General features: G+C 62.5%; 1 protein-coding gene across 1 annotated transcript; it reads right to left on the reverse strand.

Moving 5' to 3' along the window:
• Positions 1–2,796: 2,796 nt before the first annotated feature.
• Positions 2,797–24,237, reverse strand: KRT80 (keratin 80). The gene is made up of 9 exons (XM_055336978.1): positions 23,799–24,237; positions 18,706–18,914; positions 14,065–14,125; positions 13,764–13,859; positions 6,759–6,923; positions 6,366–6,491; positions 5,421–5,641; positions 4,924–4,979; positions 2,797–4,789 (listed from the first exon to the last, which is right to left on the reverse strand). Exons 1-9 carry the CDS (start codon positions 24,096–24,098, stop codon positions 4,662–4,664), a joined length of 1,362 nt encoding a protein of 453 aa, XP_055192953.1. The 5' UTR covers positions 24,099–24,237; the 3' UTR covers positions 2,797–4,661.
• Positions 24,238–25,284: the final 1,047 nt, after the last annotated feature.

A 25,284-nucleotide genomic window follows, 5' to 3' on the forward strand; every position in this document is an offset into this window, starting at 1 on the left:
CATGCAGCCAACCCCTAGCCCCTGGGGCCTGTCCTGGGCTCCCCCCTTACAGGGAGTTTTCTCTGGAGCCGCCGGGGTGCTGACTCGCTAGCTCTGGCCCACGGCCTCTGAGCTCTGACTATCCACGCTGAGCCCGGGGCTTCGGCTGGGCACCGGCTGCTGGGCAAGTGCTCAACCCCACCACCTTTTTGGTCTGAGGGTGAGGCTTTCACAGTCTCCATTTCTTCAACTCTGGGGTTTGGTCATTTGCACCGACCGCCCTATAGCGGGCGGTCCGCGGGGGGAACGAAGGCTTCCATGGATTCAAAATGCTTCCTTTCACCTGCTGGGTGGCCAGGGTTACAGTGACTGGCCCCACGGGGCCTCAGCTAATGACACCTGTCCTCTCTGTCTCACAGGTTGGGAGGACCAGAGACCAAGGAGAAGCAAGAGCCAAACCCAGGCAGGGGCTTAGTTTTGTTGTAGTTGGAGCAGGGGTGGCATCCTTGGCCAGGTGTTCACGGACTTGCTCTGGAGGGCAGGAGAGGGAAGGAGGAGGGAGGAGGGAGCCTGCGCGGGGAGGGGGAGCCGACCCCGAGTCTCCGGAGAGCTGCTCAGGAGCAGCTAGTGGGAAAGGGGCAGGAGAGTTTCCTTCTTTGGGTAGGGAAGTCATTTTCTTTCTTTCTTTCTTTCTTTCTTTCTTTCTTTCTTTCTTTCTTTCTTTCTTTCTTTCTTCTTTCTTTCTTTCTTCTTCTTTCTTTCTTTCTTCTTTCTTTCTATTTATTTTTTTTTAAATTTTTTTAAAATTTTTATTTATTTATGATAGTCACACACAGAGAGAGAGAGAGAGAGAGGCAGAGACACAGGCAGAGGGAGAAGCAGGCTCCATGCACCGGGAGCCCGACATGGGATTCGATCCCGGGTCTCCAGGATCGCGCCCTGGGCCAAAGGCAGGCGCTAAACCGCTGCGCCACCCAGGGATCCCTATTTATTTATTTTTTAAAAAATATTTTATTTATTTAATCATGAGCGACAGAGAGAGGCAGAGGGAGAAGCAGGCTCCATGCAGGGAGCCCGATGTGGGACTCAATCCCAGGTCTCCAGGATCACGCCCGGAGCTGAAGGCGGCGCTAAACCGCTGAGCTACCTGAGCGTCCCTAAACAAAATCTTTAAAGAAAAAAAAAAAAAAGAGTAAAATTGCTTTAAAGAAATGCTAATAAAACTGCTGTACATGAAAACAATAGGAATCAGTCAAAACGGTTCTTAAAAGGGCATTCATGGTCTTCTGAGAATCTTATATTGAAAAAGAAGAAAGATGGGAAATTAAGGCATTTAACCCAAGAATTGGAAAATGATAAAACAATAAATAAAAATAATGAATTCAGGGGTGCCTGGCTGGCTCATTTATTTGATCCCCTCGGGGCTGTGAGTTCAAATCCCCGTGTTGGGCGCAGAGATGGCTTAAGAAATTAATAAATTCAAAGAAAGTGGGAGGAATGAAATAACAAATATGTCACATAGTTTTTTGGCTCTGAAATTCATATTTAGGTTCAGAGATCCAAATTAGCATTCAAGAAAATCACAAGTCAGAAATTAACAGAAAAAGATAAGTAGAGGATTGCTCTCAGTTCCAGGCCTCTTCTGGAGGGGGACGTGGAGTTTTCCATCAGTTTCTCCTGAGTTCTGAGAGCAGGGGCCTCGGAAGAATGGATCCGCTCTGAGCGGAAGTCTGGGAACTTCCAGGCTGGGGGTGGGGGTGGGGAGGTGGGGGGGGCCTGGCTGCCCTGTGCCCCGAGGGAGCCAGCCTGGGGTGGGCGGTGGGGGATGGGGGATGGGGGGGATCCAAACCAGTGGGTCTTCTTGATCTTGAATCCACAACCTCTCATTAGATAGCGACCCCACTAGCGATCCTTCACATGTGTTACGCTCCGAGCGCGCTTGAAACGAAAGGTGTGGTGCTGCTCACGGAAGTGAACACAGCTATCTCATCAGATCCTCCGACGCCCTATCAGGTCGGTAGGGCTGGTCTATGCTCCGTTTTGCAAATGAGTAAACTGAGGTTCCGTTTGTCTGAGGTGGCCGTGATGGGCGAGCCAGGACACGGGGGCTTCAAAGGCCCTTCTTGGCTCAGGCTTCCTGCCCCTGAGACACCTGCTCGTCTGCCAGTCTAGCTGGCTCCTTGGTGCTCGAAGCCCCACTTCCCCCCCACCCCCAGGAGCCTGTTCTGATTCTCTGGTTTCCCTTCCCCTCCCCGGAACCTCTCGCGTGGTCAGGAAGTAGGGGATGGCTGTCTTAGGTAGACGGCCTATCCCTCAACCCGACGCCTGTGAGCTCCTTGAGGTGGAGGGGTGGGCAGCAGTTGGGGTCCTAGAGCAGGGCTGGGCTCGGAGAAAGTCCTCAATTCTTGGTTGTTGATCTAGAATTTGGTTTGGCAGGATTAGGCCTGTACCCATCAGAATCTACCCCGGGCTGTGCCAAGCCCCACGGGCGGGGAGAAGTGCTTGAGAAGGAACCTGCCGTCGCTCGGGGGAGCCCCCGCATCCGTGCTGGCCAAGGCGGCCACGTGGTGCCCGGGTGTGCCAGGAGGTGCTGGCGACCTAGGTCAGCATGGGAAAGCCTCCTGATTGGATGATGGGGTGGGAGAGCTCTCTGTGTCCAGGTTGCCCTGGTCTGAAGGTATCATTAAGTCCTTGGAGCCCTCCCCCCCCCAAAAAAAGTCCCTGGAACCCTTTCCCCATAACTGGAGAATCCCCCCTGTTTGACCTGTACCCGGCCGGTCCCGAGCGGAGAGATTAAAAACAGACACTACAGCTCTGTCCATGGACAAATCTCAGCACTTTATTCATCCCTTGGCAGGAGGCGGGGGCATTGCCCTCAGGATAGTCAGCCAGCCAGGTGGGGTGGCTGGGATACGTGTTGTCTGCCCAGATAGTAAATACAGCACTGATATGCAGAAACAGGAAGGGAAGCAATAAGTTAAAAGCCACATAAGTTATGAAAAATAATATATATATATATATACTTTATATATCTCGTATCCCCACTGAGGATTTGCTCCCTCGGAAACCAATAAATAGGCAGAGAAAAAGCAGCAATCAGCACCCTTTTGGGACTTCAGGGATGAGTGTATGTCTGAGTTCCCTCCAGCCTGACATTCCCCCACAGGCGTGGAGGACCTTGAGGCCTTGCTGGGGCCGAGGCCTTGGGGGACATGTCCCGGAAAGTGAGATGAAGGAATTGAAGACTGGGGTCAGCAGAGGGATGGGGCGAGGGGCAGGGAGGGAGAGGGCTGGGGGGGGAGGGTGGGTGGTGGAGGGGGCGGCCGGAGCTGCCAGGATCCCCATGCAAGCCCCAAAAGTGAGAGCCAAGATGAGGAAAGAGGCATGCTCCTCCCAGCACCAGATCTTCTCTTTGGATGCCGAATTCCTTTTTGGTTGTCACTGGGGCTCCCCAGCCCAACGGGAAGGGCTCAGAGACTCCCAGACCTGCCTGGACTGTGCCTTCTTCACGCGCCCCCCACCCCGCCGGGGCAGGCAGGGGAGTGGGCTTTGTAGGAGGCGGGGGCGGACGGGGAAGAGAAGAAGGAGCTCTAACCCCACAGGTGTGGGATGTGCCGGGCTCCTCAGTAAATGAAGAAGGGGTGGAGGGGCGGGCCGGGCTGTTTGGCCTGATGGAGAGAACAGGGACCCCGAGAGTTGGGATTTGTGGGAAATGGCCCAGGGTTTTGTGGTGGAGGTGGCGCTAGGGGTCTCCAGGGCCTGGGACACCAAAGCCAGGATTCAGGCTTGGGAATCGCCTAGGCGTGGGGAGGGGTATGTGTGGTGGGGGAGCAGGGGGGCAGAGAGCTTGCACCCTGGGCTGGGTGGTGAACCCCGGGATGGCAGGGAGGGGAAGAGAGGGCCAGATTCCCCTGCCTGGTGTCAGGCTGCCATCTGGCCTCCCTCTCACAGGGGGTTTGGTTTTATCATGGCAAGAAGAGCTTCTGGAGAAGGAGCCAGGAGCTGCCTGGGCAGCCTGTGCAACCCTGACTGGCCCACCGTGAGGGCCCCGCGGGAGGAGGGAAGGGGCACGCATGTCTGGGCTGACCTCAGAGGTCCAGGCTCAGGTCCCACACACCTGGGGAGCTCCCTCCCTTCACTCCCTAATACTGTCAGGTCTCTGGGGGGCCCCAGGTGGTGCTCAGCACCCAGCCTCTGCAGGAGCTCCGGATGTGGGGAGGGGGCCCAAGCCGCCCTCCTCGGCTCCTGATCCCTGACTGGCTGGGGGTGGGTGGACGAGGGCGCCAGCCTCGGTCCTGAGGCAGAGGCAAGGTGAGGCTTGATAAGTGAGTTTAGGGCAAGGGTTGGGCAAAAGGGGTCAAAGGTTCCTTGGTCAGAGCCCTCTGTTTGGGGAGGAGCCTCAGAGGGGAAAGGAGGTGGAGATACACCTGACCCCCATTCCAGTTTACCCAGTCTGGCCAGAGGTTGGAAGGGTAGGGCTGAAACATTGAGATGGAGCGGCTGCTTCTGAATGGCCGGGGACACTCCCGTGTGCCCCCCAGCTCCCCGCAACCCACAGAAAAGCAGCCCCGGCTTTGAACCCCCTCCCTTTCAGTCCCGGATCAGGCTCCACACCACGGCCTGAGTCTGGCTGGAGGCCCTCGGGCGGCCGGGAGGGACCCGGGCGCCTGGGTCCCGCTGCCTTACTCTGAGACCTCGGACTCCTGCGACAGGAACTTCTCAGACATTTCAGTGATTTTGATCACGGGGCCTTTTTTGTTCTTCTTTTTCCGGGAGGGAGCCCTCGCCGCAAGGCCGGGCTTGGAGGCCGCTACAGGGAACACAAGGGGCGGGCCAGGGAAGGGGCTGCAGGTTTGGGAGCCACTTGAAATAACGCCTTCGGGGCCACGATGCCCCGCGCCCCGTCCCCGTCCCCACCGCGGGCTCCCGGGGAAGGAGACTCACCGGGTCTGGATCTGGACTGCACCACGCTGACCACGGCGGCCGAAGGCAGGTCCATCCTGCGGGAGGACGGGAATGGTGGCACGTGGAGGGGCCTGTGGCCTAAGCCCCTGCACCCCGGCCCTGGGGCCCTGGGAGCGGCAGGCGGAGGGCAACCCTTGCTTGTTATTCCTGGCCCTGGCCTGCCCTGCGGTGTGACCCTGGCGAGCCAGTTCGTCCTCTCTGGGCCTCCGTTTCCCCTCCCTGCACAAATGGCTAACAGTCACCGCCACTTCACTGTGACGGACATTTGCGTGCAGAATCATCTTAATCCTCCCCCCGGAGGCTATGTCATGATCAGCCCATTTTCCAGGTAGGAAAACTGAGGATATAATGAATGGGCCAAAGTCCTGGTTTGTAAGCGGTTGAGCTCGGGACATGATCCCAGGTCTTCCCTCTGGCGGGGAGCTGGCCCCTGTGGCACTGGTCACCATCCACCCCTCCAAGGCCCCACCGCCCACCTGCACTCCTCGCCCTCCACCAGCTTGCGGTAGGTGGCGATCTCGATGTCCAGGGCCAGCTTGGTGTTCATGAGCTCCTGGTACTCGCGCAGCTGCCGGGCCATGTCCTGCTTGGCCTGGTGCAGGGCGGCCTCCAGCTGGGCCAGCTTGTGCTTGGCGTCCTGGAAGGTCAGCTCGCCCTGCTCCTCGGCCGCCTTGATGCTCTCCTCCAGCTTCAGGCACTGCAGCCAGGAGCGCAGAGGGAAGGGGTTCGTGAGCCCCGGGCGGGGGGGGGAGGAGAGAGTGGGCCAGGAGCCTGTCTCTGCGCTCCGTGGGGGTGTGCAGGGCAGGGGGATGTGCGGGGCAGGGGGCAGTGTGCAGGGCAGGGTTGGTGTGCAGGGAGGGGGGATGTGCAGGGCAGGGGTGTGGTGTGCAGGGCAGGGGGCAGTGCGCAGGGCAGGAGGTGGTGTGCAGGCAGGAGGCAGTGTGCAAGGCTGGGGGCTGAGCAGCGGTCCTCTGGGGTGTGGCTGTGGCAGTGCTGGGGCAGGAGGGACCCGAGGAGCCCGTGGAGGAGGGAAGCCCCCCCCTCAGGAGCCCGCCCCATGACTCCCTGTAAGGAGGCCTGGAAGCCGGGCTTTGGCCCCACCCCTTCTCGCCAGCTGGAGGCCCCCAGGGAGGAGGGGGCTCTGGAGTGTTGGTGGGGCTCCCTCCCGGCGGCTTACAGAGCCCCTTCACATGCAACCTTGCGTGATGCTCACAGCTGTCTTAGGAGGACAAGAGAGGAAACTGAGGCACGGTGCCTCTAAGTGACCTGCCTGCCCAGGGTCTTGCATGTGCTCAGCGTGTGTGTGTGTGTGTGTGTGTGTGTGTGTGTGTGAGAGAGAGAGAGAGAGAGAGAGAGAGAGGGAGAGCTCGCCCTGCATTCCTCCCTGCCCCCCATCCCCCAGGCCTGGCTCTGGGACTCACGTGGCTCTTGATGGAGAGGATCTGGGATCGAAGCTTCTGGATGCGCACGTTGAGGTCCGCGATCTCACCGCGGCTGGTCTGGAGGCTGCTCCCAAACCCAGCTGCGCAGGCGACCCGCTCCTCCAGCTGGGGGGCACGGGGGTGACGGTGAGGGGCGGCCTGCTGTGTCCCTTGCTGCACCCGTGCCCCTTGCCCCCCTTCTTCTCTCTGGCCGCCCCCCCATCCCCCCGTGGTCCCGGGTGGCCCTGCGGTGCGTGAGCTTCCGGAGGCCGCAGGTCCTGGCCTTTCGGCCACTGCACAGCCGCCGCGTGCTCCCCTGGGCCCGCTCTCGGGCCTGGAGGTGACGTGGGCCCCCCCCCCGCCAGGCTGCTCACCCCCAGCCCGCACCCCAACCTGTCTCCGGGAGTGGGCCTCGGCTTCCTCCAGGCTGCGGGCCGCGATGGCGTCGTACTGCACCTTCACCTCCTCCACGATGCCGCTCAGGTCCACGGGGCAGCGGCTGTCCACGCCCACGGTCACCGACACGTCCTTCACTTGGGCTGCCAGGTCCTTCAGCTCCTGGCCGGGCGCAGACACGGGGGCTCAGGGCGGGTGGGGGGCACCAACATCCCCAGGGCAGTGGAGCGTGGCCCCCCATCTCCCAGACAGATGACCCCACGTTACCGCCCCCCTGCCCCTCGCCCTGGTTCCGACTCTGAGACGCAGCTCACCACCAGGCTCACCCACAGCCTGGTGTCCCCCTGGGTGGAGGGGGCCGGGCAGCGAGGGGTTCTTGCCTCCGGGGGCTCACCCTGTGAGCCTGTTTCTCTTCTGCGTCCCCGTCCTCCCGAGGTGGGACCCTCTCTGCCTGGTGGATGCCTGGCCTGGGAGGGTTCAGGCCTCCCTGCCCCGTTATGGCTCAGTGGGTGAGGCTTAGCCCCTGCCCCCGATGGGGGCTCCTGAAGGTCTGGGACCCAGAGGTCTGCCTGCCTCTCCCAATCTGGAAGCTGGAGGCTCAGTTCGTGGAGAAGGTACTGGGACAGGAACCCATGAGCAATGAGGGGCAGGAGTGGGGCTGGAGGCTGATGAAACTGTACTCCCTGCCCCCCTGGCCAGGGCCAGAGGCCGAGGTGACATCGCGGCCACCCTGGGTACTCGGGCCCCTCCCCACCTGGCTGACCAGCTTGCCTACCACAGTGATGCGGTTTGGCCCTAATATTTCCGTCGTCTCCCCATCCTTTAGGCTCCCTTGTTCCCTGTCCTTTTTCTCTGCTTAGAAAATGCCAGCCTGCATCCTCAGAGAGCCCCGGAAGGGTAACCCCTCTCATTTCCCCCGGCGGGCGGAGGGGGGGCCCGTTATAGGTCAGGCTCCGTGCTGGGTGCCTTCTAGGTGTCCTTGCCAGGCCCCACGGCGACCGCTAGCCCCCGTTACAGAGGGGAAAGCCAGCGGGCACAGAGTCTATGGAGACAGTGTGGGCGCAGAGGGGTCCCCAGAGTCCTTGCTGCTCCTGTAAGGTCCCTCAGGCCGGCAGGGCCAAGGGCGGAGCCTCGGTCTGTCTTTCTAGCCCCAGGCCGGAGCCCGACGACGGACAGCTGTAGGGCCTGAATGCCCAGGGGTGCCTGGAGAGGCAGGTGGGGACAGGGGGCTTCCTACGGGGCTGCAGGTGTCACCTTTCAGGCCTGGGCGGCGTCCCCAGGAGGTGCTGGCAGGGCTGGGGCGGGGAGGAGGAGCCAGCGGCTGAGGCCAGCACTGCACTGGCTGAGTGAGTCAGGTGGCAGGGAGGGGGCAGGCGCCCGGAGGGAGGGTGTGGGGCGCTCAGGGACTCCTACCTGTGCCCTTCACAGTCCACCCGGACCTTCACCTAAGTACTTCGTTCAGCAAGTTTTGCTCATTGTTCCCATTTTTCTGATTGCCTCACCTATATTCCCCTTCCTTCCTTCCTTCCTTCCTTCCTTCCTTCCTTCCTTCCTTCCTTCCTTCCTTCCTTCCTTTTCTCTTTTTCTTTTTTCTTTTCTTTTCTTTTCTTTTCTTTTCTTTTCTTTTCTTTTCTTTTTTTTCTTTCTTTTCTTTTCTTTTCTTTTCTTTTCTTTTCTTTTCTTTTCTTTTCTTTTCTTTTCTTCTTTTCTTTTGCTTGTTTGTTTGAATCAGGATCCAAAGAGGATCCATATATTGCAATTGGTCCATAGGTCTCTAAGTCTCTCATTTTATAGCTGCCTCTCCATCTCTCTCTCTCTCTCCATCTCTCTCTCTCTCTCTCTCTCTCTCTCTCTCTCTCTCTCTCTCTCCCTCCCTCCGTCCCCCCTTGGCTATTTTTCTCATTGAGAACACCGGGTCGCTTGCCTTGTTGCATTCCACATAGTCTGGGTTTTACTGATTGCACCCAGTGCTGGTGTTGAACCTTTTTGTCCGCCCCACCCATTTCCTGGAGACCCGCGGTTGGAGCTGAGGCCTGCTCAGATCCAGGCTCAGTATGTGTCTCATGACTATTCTGACCTCGGTTGCTGACTTTGGGCTCCCTCTGGACCCTGGGTCTGTCTTTGTGCACCGAGAGGTTGTGGAGAGCCCCCTGGAGCCTACACCAGCAGAGGCAGGTGCTTCTGACCTATAGCTCGTCACCCCGCGGGGTCGGCCAGGTCAGCTAGAGCCTCGGGTGGATGGGGGTAGGGGGGCCGCCCCTCCCCTGTCTGCTAGCTGCCGGACCCTCCCCATCAGCGTCCCTGGTGACAAGGACCGGCTCCTGCAAAAGGAAGCTTAAGGCAAAGGCCTAGCTGGGGACAACCTGTCTCTATCCTGGGGCTCACAGGACTCTGAGCCTAGTGGCCAGCTGCCCCCTCGAGGTCTCCTGATGCAGGATTTTAGTCAGTCTTCAAATGAACTTAACTGACATCTCTGGGTGAAGGCAGGGGGCAGCCCGGCCCCTTGGCGGAACAAGGTTGATGGTACCTAAGACTCATGTCCCACTTCCACTGCTCAGGTGCCCACGAGAGGCTGACATTTCCTACATGGCACCTGTTACACCAGCCAGGGCTTGGCTGCGGACAGTTTCAGGGATGCAGCTCTGTGACTTCCTTGCAATGGGGGTCGGTGGGCATCGGGACCAGATCGAGCCCTCTAGCCCATGCCTGGGTTGGCATCTGTTACGGGCCAGGAAAAAAGCCAGGGCGCTGTGGGAAATACCGGAGGAGGGCCTCTCCGGGCAGGAAGAAGGGATTGGCGAAACGGAGCTGATGGAGCGGCCTCGGGTCCTTTCCGGAGAGGGGCAGGGAAGCCTGAGCCTGGTAAACAGGAGGAGGAATGGAGGGTTCAGGACGCCTGCAGACCTGTTCAGGCACGCCGGCGCCTGCTGGGCCGCAGAGGGTATAACAATGCTGGATTGTGCGCTGCCACCGTGGGCCGGGCCCTAGGGGGGATGCGTGCTTCCAAGTCGGCAAGAATCGAGCCAAGGTGCGGCTGAGAGCTTCTCTTGGGAGCCGGAGCCTGAGGAGACTGGCACGCGTGTGACCAACCCTCTGTGGTCCACGGGTTAGGGTAGGCGGCACCTGGGAGCTTAGTGTGCTGCTGCTCGGTAAAATATAGTGCCCGATGGCACCAGGCCCTGCCCACTACCACTGCTTATTAGCCGCGCGACCCTGGCCAGGTCCCTAGTCCTCTCTTAGCCCCCGTTTTCTCACCGGCTAACACTTATTAATATTCACCAAGCTTTAGGATGTACTGACAAGCAGATCCCCATAACAGGCCGGGGAGCAGGCTCTGCTATTTTCCCTACTTTACAGACAGGGAGATTGAGATACAGAGAGAGAAAAGAACGTGCTGGAGCTCATGGAACCGCTAAGCTGGGATTCAGATCCACGCTGCCCTAGAGCTCGTGCTCTCTTAGTCATTATCCCTACCCTCTTAGGGTTGCCGTGAGGAGTAAGTGAGATTACACCTGGAAAGCACTTGACGTGGGGCCTGGGGGTGTAGCAGGTGCTCAATAAATAGTAGCCGAGGATGCTATTCTTGTAACAGGTGAGAAGCTGGGGGCGAAGTGACCAGCCTATTCCTGGAGGAGCCTCCCTGGTGCTACGAAGGCAGGCGCCAGAGCAGCGTAGACACTCCAGGCTCTCTTTGCAGTGAAGGGCATTCTGGGAGGTGCACTCTGCTGCAGGGTGGGTGGGGACAGCTGGTCTCCCTGGAGCAAGAGCTTGTGGGTGGGGCAGGTGGTGTTCTGGCTGGAGGCAGCCAGGCCCCAAGGGCGCCGGGGAGCTGGGGTGTGCCCTGGACACTCAGGGGGAAGTGTGGGCCCCGGGGTGCTCTCCCCGGCTCATGTCCCTGGAGCCGCAGGGCAGAGGGGTTGCTCGGGAGGCTGCAGCGTATGCATGAGGCCCTGAGTGTGTGTGTGCGTGTGTGTGTTGGCACAAGGGAAGCTCTGTTTTCTGAAACACAGAGGTGGGCCTCCAAGCCGTGCTTTTCAGACCTGGTGTCTGCTCTAGAGTGGAGCTGGGGTGTCCGGCCCTCCCAGGGCTACTCCCATCAGGCTGTGTTTTCCTTTCACCCGAGGTAGCCAGGGCTGGCACCCGCCTTTGCTGACACCTGCTTGGTCCCCTGCGGTAGCCACGAGCCACAGGTGGTCGTGAGCACTTGAAAGGTGGCTCGTGAGAGCTGAGAGGAGCTGTAGGTGTAAAACGCATCCCCGATTTTGGAGACTTGGCATGAGAAAAGATTACAGGACAGCCTGTTAATTTTTCTGTATGGATCCCATGGTGACTGATTACATTTTGGATATATTGGGCTGAGGTAAACTGCATCATTAAAATTAAAATTTTTTTAAATGTGGCTTCTAGGGATGCCTGGGTGGCTCAGCAGTTGAGTGTCTGCCTTCAGCCCAGGGCGTGATCCTGGTCCCACATCGGGCTCCCTACATGGGGCCTGCTCCTCCCTCTGCCTGTGTCTCTGCCTCTCTCTCTGGGTCTTATGAATAAATAAATAAAATCCTCAAAAAAAAAAAGTCACCTCTAGAACGACAATTACATATGTGGCTCTCCTGTTACAGTTCTCGTAGCGCCAGCTTAGAGACCCCTGGTGGGGGGAAGCTTTGTAGCGTAGGATCAGTGTTGCCTTCCCAGCCCGCAGTGGTCCCCGGAGAGGACTGCAACCCTCAGAGCCGACGCCACCTTGGCACCTTGCTGCCTCCCAGAGGGGTAATCAGTGCTCTATGCACGGAGCAACCCCGCGTCCACGGCGGTCCTTCTCCACAGCATGGCCTTGCCGGCACGAGCCATACTGTTACGCATCCATACCACCCCCCGCAGGACCCCCAGAAGCACCCATTGCACTTAGAATGAGGTCCAAACCCTGACTCGGGCCCCGAGGCCCTATGTGTGCCGACCCCTTGCCCGCTCTGCTGTAGCCACAGCTGCCCCTGCCTCCCCCCTTCATCACCAGACTCGCCCCTGCCTTAGGTGCTTGCAGAGGCCCCGCTTCTGCCCGAAGCCCTCTCAGCTCTGCACGGGCCTGGACCTCCCCCGTCTGGGCCTCCCCTCAGTCGTACCTCCTCTGGGACGCCCCCGACCTTGACCATCCCCTCCGTGGGGTTCCTTGCAACTCGGCCCTGTTCACTCTCCCAAATGGTCTTGCTCAGATGTTTGTGTACTTGCTTATCACTTGTCCCCTCTTAACTGAGCGGAGGCCCCCCGAGAGCGTGGACTGTGCCCGGCATGCTCCCTGCTGTGAGATCAGTGCTAGGCACCCGGCAGGCGGGCAGTGAACGTTTGTTAGATGGATGAATGCATGTAGGAACCAGCCTGGTATTATGCTGAGGAAACTGGTTTTACAGATGAGGAAACGGAGGCAGAGAGAGGCGAAATAACTTGCCCAAAGCCACAGAAATGGAAGAGAAGAAAGAGTCAGGAGTGGGGTGCAACGGCTGCTGGATCCAAATGGAGCAGGGGCCAAGAAGCCTCGTGGTGTGCCCGGGCCCATCGCTGGCCGCGCCTGGCCTACCCCCAGCCAGGGTCTGCACCGGCAGGGCCTCTGTCCCGACTGGGAGCTCGGGCCCTGGGCTCCCCGAGAGGCACAGAGCCAAGTGGGGATCCTGAAACACTGGCTCTGAGGCCTGGCTCTGCGGGGAGTCGGGGCGGAGGAACTCCTAGGCCCCTTCTCAGGCCAGTCAGCAGGCCCCGGAACCCCAGTGGGGGCCCGACCCGCTGGCCCATATGCAGCCCCGAGGCCTAACGTCCGGGACGCTCCACAGGACGAGGCCACCAAGCTGTGGTCAGCAGCCCCTCGAGCCATTTTAGCAGGACTTTTAATTTAATTTGTATTTTTTAAAGATTTACTGATTTGAGAGAGAGGAAGAAAGAGAGAGAGCGAGGGGAGGGGCAGAAGGAGAGGGAGAGAGAGGATCTCAAGCAGACACCCCCGCCGAGTGCAGAGCCCCACGTGGGGGGCTCCATCCCACGACCCTGAGATCATGACCTGAGCTGAAACCGAGAGTCCGGCGCTTAACCAACTGAGCCACCCAGGCAGCACCCCCCCCTCCTCCCCCCGCCCAGGTTCAGCAGAACTTTGTGATTGACGTTGGTCCCTGCTCTGCTCTTGGCTGCGCTGCCCTAGCACGGCACCCGGGGGCTGCAGCACGCAGCCTCCCAGTCCTGCATGCCCAGCTCCGGCCGAACTGAATCCCGGTCCCCGTACCTCCTCGCTCCCCAACTGGGGACCTGGAGAGAAGACCGGCTCTCGGGAGGGCATCCGGAGGTGGAGGGGAAGCGTGCACAGCCCACAGTGGGGCCCATCTGCAGACTGTGCTCGCTGGCAGTGCCCTAGGCCTTGTGGGTCACTGTTGTCGTCCCCCCCCGCACCCCACCCCAAGCTCAGCTGAGGGCTTAGGGACAAACCAAAAGGTATCTGGAGGCTCCTCTGTCTGCATTTACAGGGTCATTTTTGTTCTGGGAGATGCTAGCATCGTCTGGGAACCAAGGAATCTGACTGCAGGTCTTCCCCCCACCCCGAGCCCCAAGCAGGGGAGGGTGACGGGCACGTCTGTCCCAGCCAGGCCTGTGGGCGTCTGCCTTTGGGTCGCATCGGTGGGGGGAGATTAGTTCAGGCTGCTCGAGATCCCCCGGGTCCCTGCCTCTCAGGCCACTTCCCCCCCTTGCCTGGAGGCACCGGCCCCCCGCGGGCTCCGCGGGCCCTCCGCGCTGGAGAAAAGGGCTCTCCTCCAGCAAGAGGCCTCTTGGGCACTTGCCTGTGCTCCGTGAGATGAGGGATGAGGGGGCGTGTTGGGTTAGTGACAGCAGCGGGGGAAGGGGTTCAAGACTGTTCCATCCGTGGCCAGAAAAGGTGAGGGACTGTGGAGGGTTCCATGCCCCGCCGGACGCCTCCCTTACCTGGGGACAGGTCGGCTCTTGGCTCAGGGGACACTGGCCCCGTCTTCTCACCTGCTCGTAGATGCTTCTCATCAGCTCCACGAAGCTCTGCAAGCCTTTGAGCTTGGTCTCCAGCTCGGTCCGACGAAGGCACTCGGCATCCAGGTCCTGGGGGTGGGAGGCGGCTGAGTGCCGGGGCGGGAGGGGTCCCACGGCAAGAGAGGGGTGCCCATCTCCGGGGGGGGCGGTTCCCGGGGGAGGCGTGGGGCGAGGGCAGCTCCTCGGGTCTGTCTGCTTTCCCCGGGAGCCTGAGGGAGGGAGGGAGGGCAGAGGGCCCTGAGGAGGGAGCCCCAGGGGCAGGCGGGCGGGCTACCTTCTTCAGCTGCACGAAGGTGAACTCCATGTCTGTGCGCCTGGAGATCTCCTCCTCATACCTGGGGGGGTGCGGGGGGGCAGAGAGAGAGAGGAGAGAGCTTGGGGTGTGATTAACCCCCCGGGAGCCCCCGGAGCGGGGCTCGGGGCCTCTGCTGTCCCCTGGGTGCCTCGTGCCAAGGAGGAAAAAGTGGCCCTCGCCCCGGGGCTGCAGCCCCTCATCTCCTATGACGCATCCCTGCTGAGCCTGACACCCACACCCGGCACGGGCCCGGGGAGCAGGCAAACCAGCTTCCCGTTGCCTCGCTCCTCCTGCACCGTCAGCCAGTCCTCTCCCGAGGGCGCCTCGATCCCCTTCCTGGCTCTTCCTCACATTCACCTCCTCCAGGGAGCCTCTCCTGATTGCACAGCTCTCTCGCCCCAACTTTGTTCTCTCATCTTTTCCCTATCTCCTGCCCCCAAGAATCTCCATTTCCAGCAAGCGGCGCCTTTGGTGGAGTCTGCGGAGGCTGCCCCGCGCTGTCTGCCCCCAGCCCGCCCTCTCCCTCCTCCCCTCCTCCTCTCTGGCAGGACACGGTTCTGTCATGTTCCCTCCGGAGGGGAGAGCGTGGACGTTGCAGCCAGAGGGACGCACACTGGGTTCTCGGGCAGGCCGCTCGCTGCCCCCTCCTTCCTGGGCTCGCCCGTCTGTCCGGGGTGTGTGCGTGTGCCCGTGTGTGGCGGCCCCAGCCCGCCCTGGTACAGTGACACACGTGCACCGTCCAGACTCGACAGAGGTGAGCTCCCTCTCTCCTTAGATTTGCATCCTCCTTACTCGGGGCCCAACACAAGGATGCTGTTGGGTGGGAGACGCGGTCTCTGACCTTAACCCCTTCCTCTAATCAAACCTCTGTCGTGCCCCCCCCTGCGCTCCGCCCCGGGGGGGGGTGTATGTGTCTGCCCCCCACCGGCTCCTCAACCTCAGCCCTGCGCCCTCAGCGGATGGGGGAACCCGCGGCTTCCTTTTCTTCCCTCCGTTCCAGGGAAGGCCTGAATCACTGGCGGCTCTAATTACAGCCGCCTGCCGCCCGCCTGCCCGGGTCACCGACCTCACGGCGGGGCCGTGTCGCCCCGGCCGGCACCCACGTCCGCTGGCTGCACCTGCCAGCACTCAGGCCTTCTCCACCAGCCTGATGTGAGAAGCTGAGGGGAGCAGACCCGAGTTGGTAAGAGCCCCCCAGGCCCCGGGTGTCCGGGACTCCGTGTGCATGGTGCACACTCGCCGTGGCTGCCGCTTTGGCTTCCCCAGAGCCGGCAAGGGGCTCTCAGGACACACGGGTCAGGGGCGTGGCGTGGAGGGGGGGCCAGGGAGACCGGTCTGCGGTCTGGGGCCTCCCGGGGCTCACGAGATGCCCGGGAAGCTTTACTCGCACCCTTTCCTGCGCAAGTGGGCTCCAGAGCCACGCTCCAGGGCTTGGATCCCGGCTCCTTGCTGCCTGGCCGCGTGGCCTCGGGCGGGCCGCTTGTGTGCACCTCAGTTGCACAGCAGCGACGTCGCGAGGGTATAGGACATAAGGCTTGGCACCCGCTGAAGCCATTATTACTACCTGAGCTCCGCTCTAACACCCTGGCTCTCAACCCCTCTGCCTCGGCTGCAGCATTCCTGGAGACAAACCGTGGGAAGCCTCGTTGGGGTTCTCGGCACTTCCATCCCAGACTCCCCATTGGGAATTTGGAGGCCTCTGAGGTCTTCCCTGCCCTGGGGGCAGGGGGTCTAGGGAGCCCTAAGCTGGGAAGCTCCTCGCTGGCTGGCCCTCCCCATGTAGGCCCAGTGGTCAAGGCTCTCCCCTTCTCCCCTCCCGTCTGGACAGCAGAGTTCATTCTGGTCGAGGGCAGGACCTTGGGGAGAGCTGTCCAGTGTGTGTGTGGGGGTTCTGAGCTGCCGAACCTCCTCCTTACCCCTCACCATCCTTCCCATCCTTCCGTATACCTTCCCTCCTCCCTTGTCACCAACTCTACTGGATTTCAGCCCTACTTCACCCCCTCGACCAGATGCTCTTGTGCAGTGAGCCTCCTGCACGACTGTACACGGCACCCCTGAGTCACTTGCTGTGTCGCCTTGGCAAGTGGTTTCCCCTTGTCGGGCCTCTGCTTCATCCTTACTAAATACAAGGCTTAGCTAGCCGATCCTTGGGGTCCCGGAGACATCAAAGCTTTTGGAAGTCTCTATCGTTACCGAGACTTGGGTAAATGCCATCTCCCCTACTCCACCCCCAGTGCCCTGCCAGTCTGCCAGCCACCGGTTCCCAAATCCATTCTCAGCCCTTTCCAGCTTGTCACACCCACCCGGGCCCCCGCTCCCCCTGCCACTCCCCAACCCCCCCCCACCCCCATGACTTGTTTATTTCTAGGACTGAAGCTGATCTCATCGGCCTCCTCGGAGAAGCAGGGCGCACCCCTCCCTGTCAGGGCTTGGCCTGGCGTCTCCTGGCTCCTGGGCCCCCTGCCCCCAGGCTCTACACAGCCAGGCTGCAGCTTCCCTGGCTCTGGCCTGTGGCTCTAGAAGCCCTCCAACCTCACCTCCCCCAAGCCTGGTGGGTTTCCTACCCGGAGACGGGGAGACAGGCCCTGGGCCCAAATAGCAAGCTCAGGGCGCAGAGGGAAACCGGGCGGCAGGCCAAATGAGGAGGCTGAACCGGATTAAAGCAACAAGCAGCGTTTGTACAGAGCTTCCAGTTACACATACCCGTGGATGTGACCCGGCTGGGCTCACAGGGGCGGCCTCACGCCGTGGTGGCGAGGGTTGGGGGTGACACTTAGCACTCACAGCCCTGTGGCTGTGGACCGCCCCCTGCCCTCTCTCTGGGCCTGCATTTCCCTCCCTGTGAAAGGAGGATCCCGGGCCCCCATCCAGCCCCCAGGCCCCCATCCAGCCATTCTCTGATTCTTCGAGGACCAAAGGGCTGCTGGATAACCGTGAAACCAATCTTGGGTCCTGGTGCCCACATGATTCCCCTCATCACGGCCAGGCGTGGAGCTGGGCAGCTCAGAGTGGGCAGCGGGGTTCCCTGTGGGTTTCTGTAGGAGCTCATAGGGCAGAGCAGGGGCGGGGCGGGGGAGAGGCGGCCCCTAGGCCGTGGAGGGGCCCAGCCGTGAGGAGGAGCCCAGGCCAGGGCTGCAGGTCATGCTTGTTGGCCAGAAAGTTCCAGCTAGACCCACAGATGAGGAAACTGAGGCTCCCCCGCAGAGTGTGGAGAGCTTCACCTGACCATCCCCTCTGAATATGGCCTGAGCATGGAGGGGTGGGTCACACGGACGGGTGGATCCCTGGACTCCTGACAGGCTGCCTGAGCCCCACCTGGCTGGCTGTTCCCAAGGCTGCAGGCCTCACCTGGGGTTGGCAGGGCTCGGGGCCGGGCGAGTGCTGGAGGAGGGGAGGGGTGGGTTCAGGCACATCCCGTCCTCCCACACCCAGGCCGGCGGCCTCTTCAAAAGGAGACCAGATCAGGGACCCGGGTGGCTCAGTGGTTGAGCGTCTGCCTTTGACTCAGGGCGTGACCCTGGGGTCCCGGGATCGAGTCCCACATCGGGCTCCCTGCATCAAGCCTGCTTCTCCTTCTGCCTGTGTCTCTGCTTCTCTCTGTCTCTGTCTCTCATGAATAAATAAATAAAATCTTAAAAAAAAAAAAAAAAGACCAGACCAGAGGAAGGGGCACAAGGGCACAGCCAGCCTCTCTGCTGTGTCTCAGCCTCCTGGTCCTTGAAGCCCTGCCCGCTGTGGGGCCAGAGACGCCACCTCTCCTCCGAGGGACCCAAGCACCTGCCTCTCCCGACTGCCCAGTTCGGTTCAGCAACCCTGTGCCAAGGACCACTGTGTGCCAGGTGCTTCAGCCCTCCGGGGGGCGGGGGTAGAAGGCTTGCCATTTAAGGCTGCCGGGCCCTGCGCCGAGCTCCCCACTTCCTCCTCATGCCAGCCTCAGGATGGATCAGCATCGGCATCCCCACTGCACACAGGGGGATACTGAGGCTCGGAGGTTGACGACCTGCCCGAGGTCGCAGAGCTGGTGAGGGCTGGAGGCCAGCAGCGAAGCCCTTCCCGTCTAGGAGCGTCTCGCAGGCTGGGGCTGTGACTTCCCCGTGTCCCCAGATCGCTAGGAGACCACTGAGGTCACGGCGGGCGTCACCTACAGGGCACTGCTTCTTTAGCCCAAAGCCCCACCGGCTCTGCCCCTGCCAACTCTGCTTCCCTTTCCAGCCCGCTCGAGAGCCAGTTTCCAGACCGCATCTGCGGCAGGAGCCCATCTGTTGCTCCCGCTGGCGACGCTTTCTCATGGCCAGTGGAATGCACGGGCGGGAGCCGGGCACAGGAGGGGGGCAGGGGACGGGAACTGCCATGGTGCCAGGCCCGGCAGGCACAGGGCCTAGCTGTCCATCCGCCTAAGACCGACTTTGCTGCAAGAGGCACTATCAGGGAGGGTTGCTGTGGGCTCACCGCCATATCCTCCCCGTATTTTGAGTCCTGGCGGGCACATAGTAGGACCTCGGGAAGCACGTCTGTAGTCAAGACGTGTTCCCGGGTGCCCTGGGCCTTGCATCTGGGCGCAGGTTGGGCATCTGGGCACCCTGAGTCCCCGCCCGCGGCCCCCTGCAGGACGCACCGTACCTGATCCGAAACTCCTCGACCTTCTCGAGCACCTGCAGCAGGTTGGCCTCCAGCTGTCCCCGCTCCTGGCTCACCTTGCGCAGCTCCTCCTGCAGCCGGCCCTGGTACTCCTCATAGTGGTGCCCGAGGTCGAAGGTGCCCGAGTCCTGGCCTTGCAGGAAGCGCCAGCGGGTCTCTAGCAGCTGGTTGCGCTGCTCCAGGGCTTGCACCTGGGAGAGTAGGGGGGCGGCGGTGAGAGGGTCCGGCGTGCACAGGGCGGGCGCGGGGGCCCCGGGACAGCAGGCCTGCCCGCATGGGGGCGTCCCCGGGCGGCGGCAGCTCATCTGCTCCGTGCTCACCACCCCGCGGGCCGCACACGCAGTCGGATCACATCTCCAGCTCCTTATGGTTCAAACAGAAGATGGCGAGATAAGGAGGGAATCAGAAAGGGGAGGGGCCAAATGTGCCAATGAGGCGACAGGCCGTCTGCGCCCGCCTGGGGCGTGGGTGGGAGACCCCGGGGAAAGTAAGGTGTCAGAGGCCCAGCTCCCCGCAGCACCCGACAAGCCTAGTCTCATCTTGCCGAGGAAGCTCGGCTCGTCCTTCGCTGGTAATCCTCCCCACGGCCCTGGACTTGTAGCCTCGCCAAGCCTCAGTTTCCCCGGCTAGAAATTGGGAAGGACACGGCCTGCCCGGGCCACCTCTCAGGGCTGATGGGGAGAGGAAGCGAGTGTTTACGGGTTCCCTACTGTGCGCCAGGCCTTGCTCTGCACGCTTGACGGCCTCACCTCATTACATCCCACAACCTGACGGGCTAGGTACGGTGTCCGCCGCCACACGGCGCAGAGGGGTTGGACGACTTGCCCAAGGTCACAAAATTAGCAAGTGGCAGAGCCAGGGGTGGAATCCAGGGCAGTCGGGGCTTAGAATCTCTCAACCTACGACCCCACAGGCCAGTGTCGCGTTGGGCCCTGGGACGCCCCCTGCCCTTCCCGGACTGGCTTCTGCCTCTGGTTGGGGCCCGCGTGGCCTCGAGGGTGCGACGGCCGAGGGCTCCGGGCGCAGCTGCCTCCCTCCCGCTCTCCTGCTCACTCGGCTGCAGGGCCTCCCACGGCGGCTCCCGTCCCGGCTGCGGCTCGCAGGCAGGATTCCCCTCGAATCCTCTCCTTCCCCCCACACGGGGCAGCCCAGGCCCTGTCCTCTCCAGGCTCCAGCCGTCCTCTGTCTTCCCCACCTTCCCCGTCCCTCCGTCCCTCCCCGTTTGTGCTCCCAGGTCCCCCTCCTGCAGGAAGCCTCCTAGAATCACAGCTCAAGAGAGGCGCCCCTCCCTGATGAGACCCTCACTTGTCTTGACCTGCCACCCTCCCCGCCAGGCCAAGAACCACTTGCTCTCTTCTTGGGACCCTACGGTTAGGGCGCCCACGCCAGGGGCAGCTGGGAGACACTGGCTGGGCGGGCGCCCCGATGTTCCCTAAAGGCACGAGCGAGCGGCTGGCCGCCCCCCTGCCCGCTGCCAGCAGCCCCCCAGTCACAGCTGGAAGAGCCCCCTTCAGAGCATCAGAAGCAGGAGCCCTGCGGATCGCCTGGTTTAACTCTCCACCTACAGTCGGGGAGGTGGGGGCCCAGGGTGGTCTGGGGACCTGTCCGGGGTCCCTAGGGCAGCTTGCGGGCCACACCTCCCCGCCTGGTGGCCGCTGCCCACCCTGGACCTTCAGGGACTCCCTGTTCCTCCTGAATCTGGTTTGCCAGGTGGGCCCTCCTCTTTCTTCCCGTCCTGCCCACATCCTTTTGGGTTTTCCCATGACACCCCAACATCCTCGAGGGGTCCCCTTTGGCATCGGCATCGGGCAGCGGCAGCTGGAGGACTGGGCGACGGCCTTTGTGGGCTGTCGTTCCCCCGCTTAGCTCCCGCTTGCCCCGGACGTTGTGGGGCCGGCCCGCTGCTGGCACAGCCGAACAGGTTCCGTCGGCACGACCGTGAGAGGGTTTCTGTCTTGCGTGTGTGAGAGGGCTCGCTGGGGGGGCAGATAGGTGCGCACCCCGCCTTCCTTGGGTTTTGACAAGCCAGAGCCGTGTGTTTACACTGAGGGCGAGGTGACGGGAGAGGCGTGCGGCTCCTTCCTCCACCCCAGCAGCACACACCCTGCACCCAGGACGTCCTTCCCTTGGCCCCGGGCTTCCCTACGGCCCCGCCGGGAGGAGGCGCGCCTTTGGCTACCAGGCCAGCCAGAGGGCACCTGTGGTGGCAAGAATGGGGCAGCCCTTTCCCCTGCTGCCATCGGGGGAGTTTCTTGTCGTCTCAGTGGGTGGGGATGGAAACTCATCCCCTGTCCAGGACCTTCCCGGTGTGCAAGGCTCCTCCCTCTCCGGAACAAAGGCCCAGGGAGGGCTGGGTACGCAGTTCGTTGCTCTAACCTGTCAAGGCTGCTGCACACTCACCTCTCAAGTCCCCTTCCTCCCTGTTCTGGCCTCCCCCACCCCACCCCCGCCCTAACATGGCAGGTGGCAGCTCTAGGAGGGGCCTCACAGAGCAAACCCCTCGTCTACCTGCCTCCCATTTACAGGTGAGGAAACTGAGGCCCAGAAGCACAGCACTCACCGAGGCCCAGCTCCCCCACCCGTCTGCAGAGCAGGCCCAGACCGGGGTGGGGACAGAGGGAGCCGAGCAGCCCAGGCTGAGGCTCCCGGCTGGCGGCTCCCGGGGATGGAGGCTTCGGATCCCCAGCGCACGGTCCCCGCAGGCGAGCTTCCAGAGTGGGGACCCCGGGGCACGCGGGTCCTTCTCCCTCCTTGGGGGATGGCTGTCAGTTGTCAAGTCCCCTGCCAGCCGGGAAGGGCTTGTTTGTGTGCCCCTGTGCATGCAGGTGCCCACTGCATGGTGGCTCTGGCGACTTCCAGAGGCCACACAGGCCCACGGGCAGACGCTGTGGCCGTCCGTCCCTCTGTGTCCAGGCGTTTCAACACCCCTCTCAGGTTCCCTTCTCGCCGCCTCCTTATGTGGGCTGCTGGCCCTGCCTCAACCTCCCCTCCTGCTGCCCTCTCAAGGGCTGTGCCCCCACCCATCCTTCCACTGGCCTGAGCTCAGGGCCACGTTCAGAGCAGCAGCAGAGCAGGGAGGCGGTGAGGGGCTTGCTTACGGAAACAGCCTGCAAGTGGAGGCCCAACACTGACTGCTCTCCGGGGACCCTCGGCCGACTCCGGGGGGTCACCCCCCGTCCTCCTCCTCCTCCTCCTCCTCCTCCTTAGTACTCCCTGATTTCTCTTGGCGCCTCAGAGGGCCCAGAGGGGCCGTGGACTTGAAGGGCTACTCTGCCTGCTTCTCCTCTTTGCCTAGAGCCCCCACCCGTGCACTGGGCATGGCCTCTGGCTCCCAGGCCCACACACTTCTTTCCAGTCCCCTATAAAGGGTCCCCAAGAGGCTGGCACTCCTTGCATCCTACCCTGGCCCCTGGGCACGAGCCCCAGCCCCTTGGCCCCCTCCCTGTGCCCACGTACCCGTCCTGTCCCCATGGCTGAGGCGCAGGGTGATATCAGCCCTGGCGCTCAGAGGAAAGCCACCCGTCAGAGCCAAATTACATAGCTCACCAAGCATTCCTTTTAAGGGATTAAAGCGGTTTCGGAGGAGGTGGCTCTGCAGGGACCTGCCTCCCCAGGGCAGCAGGCTGTTTTCCTGGGGCACACGGCCCAGCGGCCCAGGGCTCTGCACAGCCGGCCAGGCCGGGGCCCCGCGGGAGGGAACGTGCCACCTCAGTGGATGGTTGTCCTTCTGCAGCTGTCACTTCCCAGCCTCGTCCCACAACCCTCGGTCACCCCAGGGTGTGGGCACAGGAACGCTGGTCTGGGCACGTGAGCTGCGGGGAGAGGGAGATAAGCCCACGGACCCGAGGTCAAGTCCAGACTGTATACCTGGTGGTAGCATGACCCTGGGCAAGGCCCTGAACCTCGGGACGCTGTCGCCGCGTCTCTACAGTAGGGGAAATAGGCACCGGGGAGCGTGCTGTGGGGGCCAGCGGCGCACGTTTGCAAGGTTGCCGCAGAGAGCTGGGCACGGGCAGATGCTCCGCACGCGTCCCTTCCTTCCCTCTGCCCCTCCCCACGGTGCCCACCCAGCAGCACACGGCGGGGCCCGGGCCGGGGGGACAACGCAGACCAGGCCTGCGGCAGGGGCAGAGGACGGGCTCTGGTTTACTGAGCAGGAGGGAGAGGTCGGGTTTCCTCATCTGTCAGTGGGCACAAGGTGACTCCTTCCATGTGGTTGTCGAAGGAAACGGAGGTAAACGCGTGAGGCATCCTGCACGGTGCCTGGCACGCGGTCAGCAGTGAAGGCAGCTGTTGCTCCCATGATGCTTACGGTCATGCCACAAGGCGGGGGGCAGAGCTGGGGGCCGCTCGGGGGAGTCTCCCGGCGGAGGGGAGTGGGGAGTGGGCTCGGGAGGCGGGCAGGGCTCCCTGGGAGCTCTCGGAGCTCCTGCCCCGCGGCGGGGACGGACAGCAGTGCCACACCCGCGTGGGGGTCTGGGGACTGACTCCCTCTGGGCCGTGGGGGCCGCGGAGGCCTGGCTGCCCGTCTGCTTCTGACTCGCGACACCGATTCTCTGCATTCCTATCTCCTGACATGCTGCCGCGGCCTTCCTGCTGCTCAGCCTCCTTCTGGAGGCACCACGTGCTCCGCTCGCCCCGCTGACGCTTCTGGCCCCGGGAAGCTGAGCGGCGCCAAGGCCTGGAAGGGGGTGGGCCCTCGGGAGCCCATCTCTGCCCCCCTGCCTCGGGGTTGGATGGCAAAGCACGGCTCTAGCAGCCATTCCGATGAGAGGGTATCCTCCTGGCCACACTTGGGGCTCCCCGCTGGTGTCCCCCCAGGGGGACAGTGACCCCAACCCACGAAGCACATTGTTGCCCAGACATCCCTGGGAGCCGTCCTGGGGCCTCTTTCTCCCCCAGTGCCCGGGCGGGCGGCTCAGGGCTTCCAGCTCTGTCCAGAGCCCGCCTGCCTGCGCCTCATTGGCTGGGGTCAGGGGTGGGGCATGATGCTCCAGAAACACGGAGCCCAGCCACCCGGCCAGGTCTGAACGTCCTTCATTTTTAGGACTCCCCCGCCCCCCACGTCTGCTCACCTTGCCAATCAGGGAGGCAAATTTATCATTGAGGACCTTCATCTCCTCCTTCTCCTGGTTCTTCTGCTGCTGGATGGCTGGGTCCACTTTGAGGTCCAGGGGCACCAGCAGGCTGGAGTTCACGGTTACCTTGGGGATGGTGCCGGCCGCCTCGCAGCTTGTGAGGCTGCGGGAGCTGAAGCCTGGCCCGGGGGTCCCGCAGCTGCCCCATCCCGAAGTCCCAGGCCGGGGGCCGCCCGCAGGGGTCACCTCACAGCTGCTGAGGCTGCTGAAGCCAACGACGCAGGAGCGGCAGGCCATCGCGGGCCCCCGGGCCCGGGACGCGGGAGGGAGGGCGCGGGGATGTGAGCGAGCCTTCGAGAGGTGGCGGGCGGCTGGCTCTGGTCGCAGGCAGGGCAGGCTGGGGACTGAGGAGCAAACACCTGTCCTACAGTGCTCATTAGCTCCAGGAGGGCGGGACGCCTCCCAGCCCGACCAACCTGTTAGATGATGCGATGCTCCTGCCCCTCCCCCGGCACCAGGCACACATCTCCTCCCAGGGCCCGAGCCCTGCCCGCTTGAGGGGGCTGGTCACAGGCCCCCCCGCCGAGCTGGGCCCGGCTGCAGGGAGTGGGGGGCAAGGCTGGGCTGGCTGGTGGGCTGGCTGCGGTGGGGCGGCGGCAGAGGCAGGCCAGGCCCGAGGAGGAAGGACGGACAGGGAGAGAGCGCGCACCTCTCACCACAGACCTCACTGCATACCTGAAGCCTGACGTATCTGGGCTCACATACTTCTGGAAAAGATGAGGCAAGCGCAGGCCGTGAGCTCCCGGAGCGCAGGGCAGCCGTCCTGGGCGGCGTGCCATCCTGGCACCGGGAAGCAGCACCTCCGGATTCATCTCCTCGCGGCCTAAGAGTCTCCCTGGCTGATCTTCTCTTCCTGTCTTCCCCCCTCTCTCCCTCGCTCCTTTGACCTGTGCTTCATTGAGCACCTGCTAGCGCAGGCCACGGTCTCGGAGGCCCGAGAGGAGATCGATGGCCGAGGCCAGGAGCGCTTGGCTTCGGACAAGTGAGAACTGGGCTCCAGGCTCGGCCTGGCCGCTCGCTGCCCTCAGGCGGGGCACCTGACTTCTGTGTCCAGGATGGAAATGCTGCCCCGACCTCCACGGGGCACCTCCACGGGGCTCCTCGGCGTATTCGCAGAACTTGGTGGAGGGCAGGGCTCGAGGGCCTCGTGAACGGTGGCTACGACCCAGGGCCCGGCTGTGGGGCGGTGGCAGGGGTCACTGCGGCTCCTCCTCAAGGGCTGTGGGATGGTGCTCCTGCCCCTGCCCTCCCCTCCTCCCCTTTCCTCCATCCTCCCTTCTCCTCCTGCTATTGCATCTTAAGAATGAAGTATCTATGGGGACGCCTGGGTGGCTCAGCGGCTGAGCATCTGCCTTCAGCCCAGGGCGTGACCCCGGGGTCCTGGGATCGAGTCCCGCATGCAGCTGCCTGCGTGGAGCCTGCT

The sequence above is a fragment of the Nyctereutes procyonoides genome, unplaced genomic scaffold, assembly GCF_905146905.1.
Source record: "Nyctereutes procyonoides isolate TBG_1078 unplaced genomic scaffold, NYPRO_anot_genome, whole genome shotgun sequence".
NCBI lineage: Eukaryota > Metazoa > Chordata > Mammalia > Carnivora > Canidae > Nyctereutes > Nyctereutes procyonoides.

Excerpts from the sequence above, each read along its gene's own strand:
- KRT80 (XM_055336978.1), bottom strand. The coding sequence starts at position 24,098 with ATGGCCTGCCGCTCCTGCGTCGTTGGCTTCAGCAGCCTCAGCAGCTGT. Across the intron at positions 18,915-23,798 it reads TTGCCTCCCTGATTGGCAAG|GTGCAAGCCCTGGAGCAGCG; the intron begins GTGAGCAGACGT and ends CTACTCTCCCAG. Across the intron at positions 6,924-13,763 it reads TGAGAAGCATCTACGAGCAG|GAGCTGAAGGACCTGGCAGC; the intron begins GTGAGAAGACGG and ends GCGCCCGGCCAG.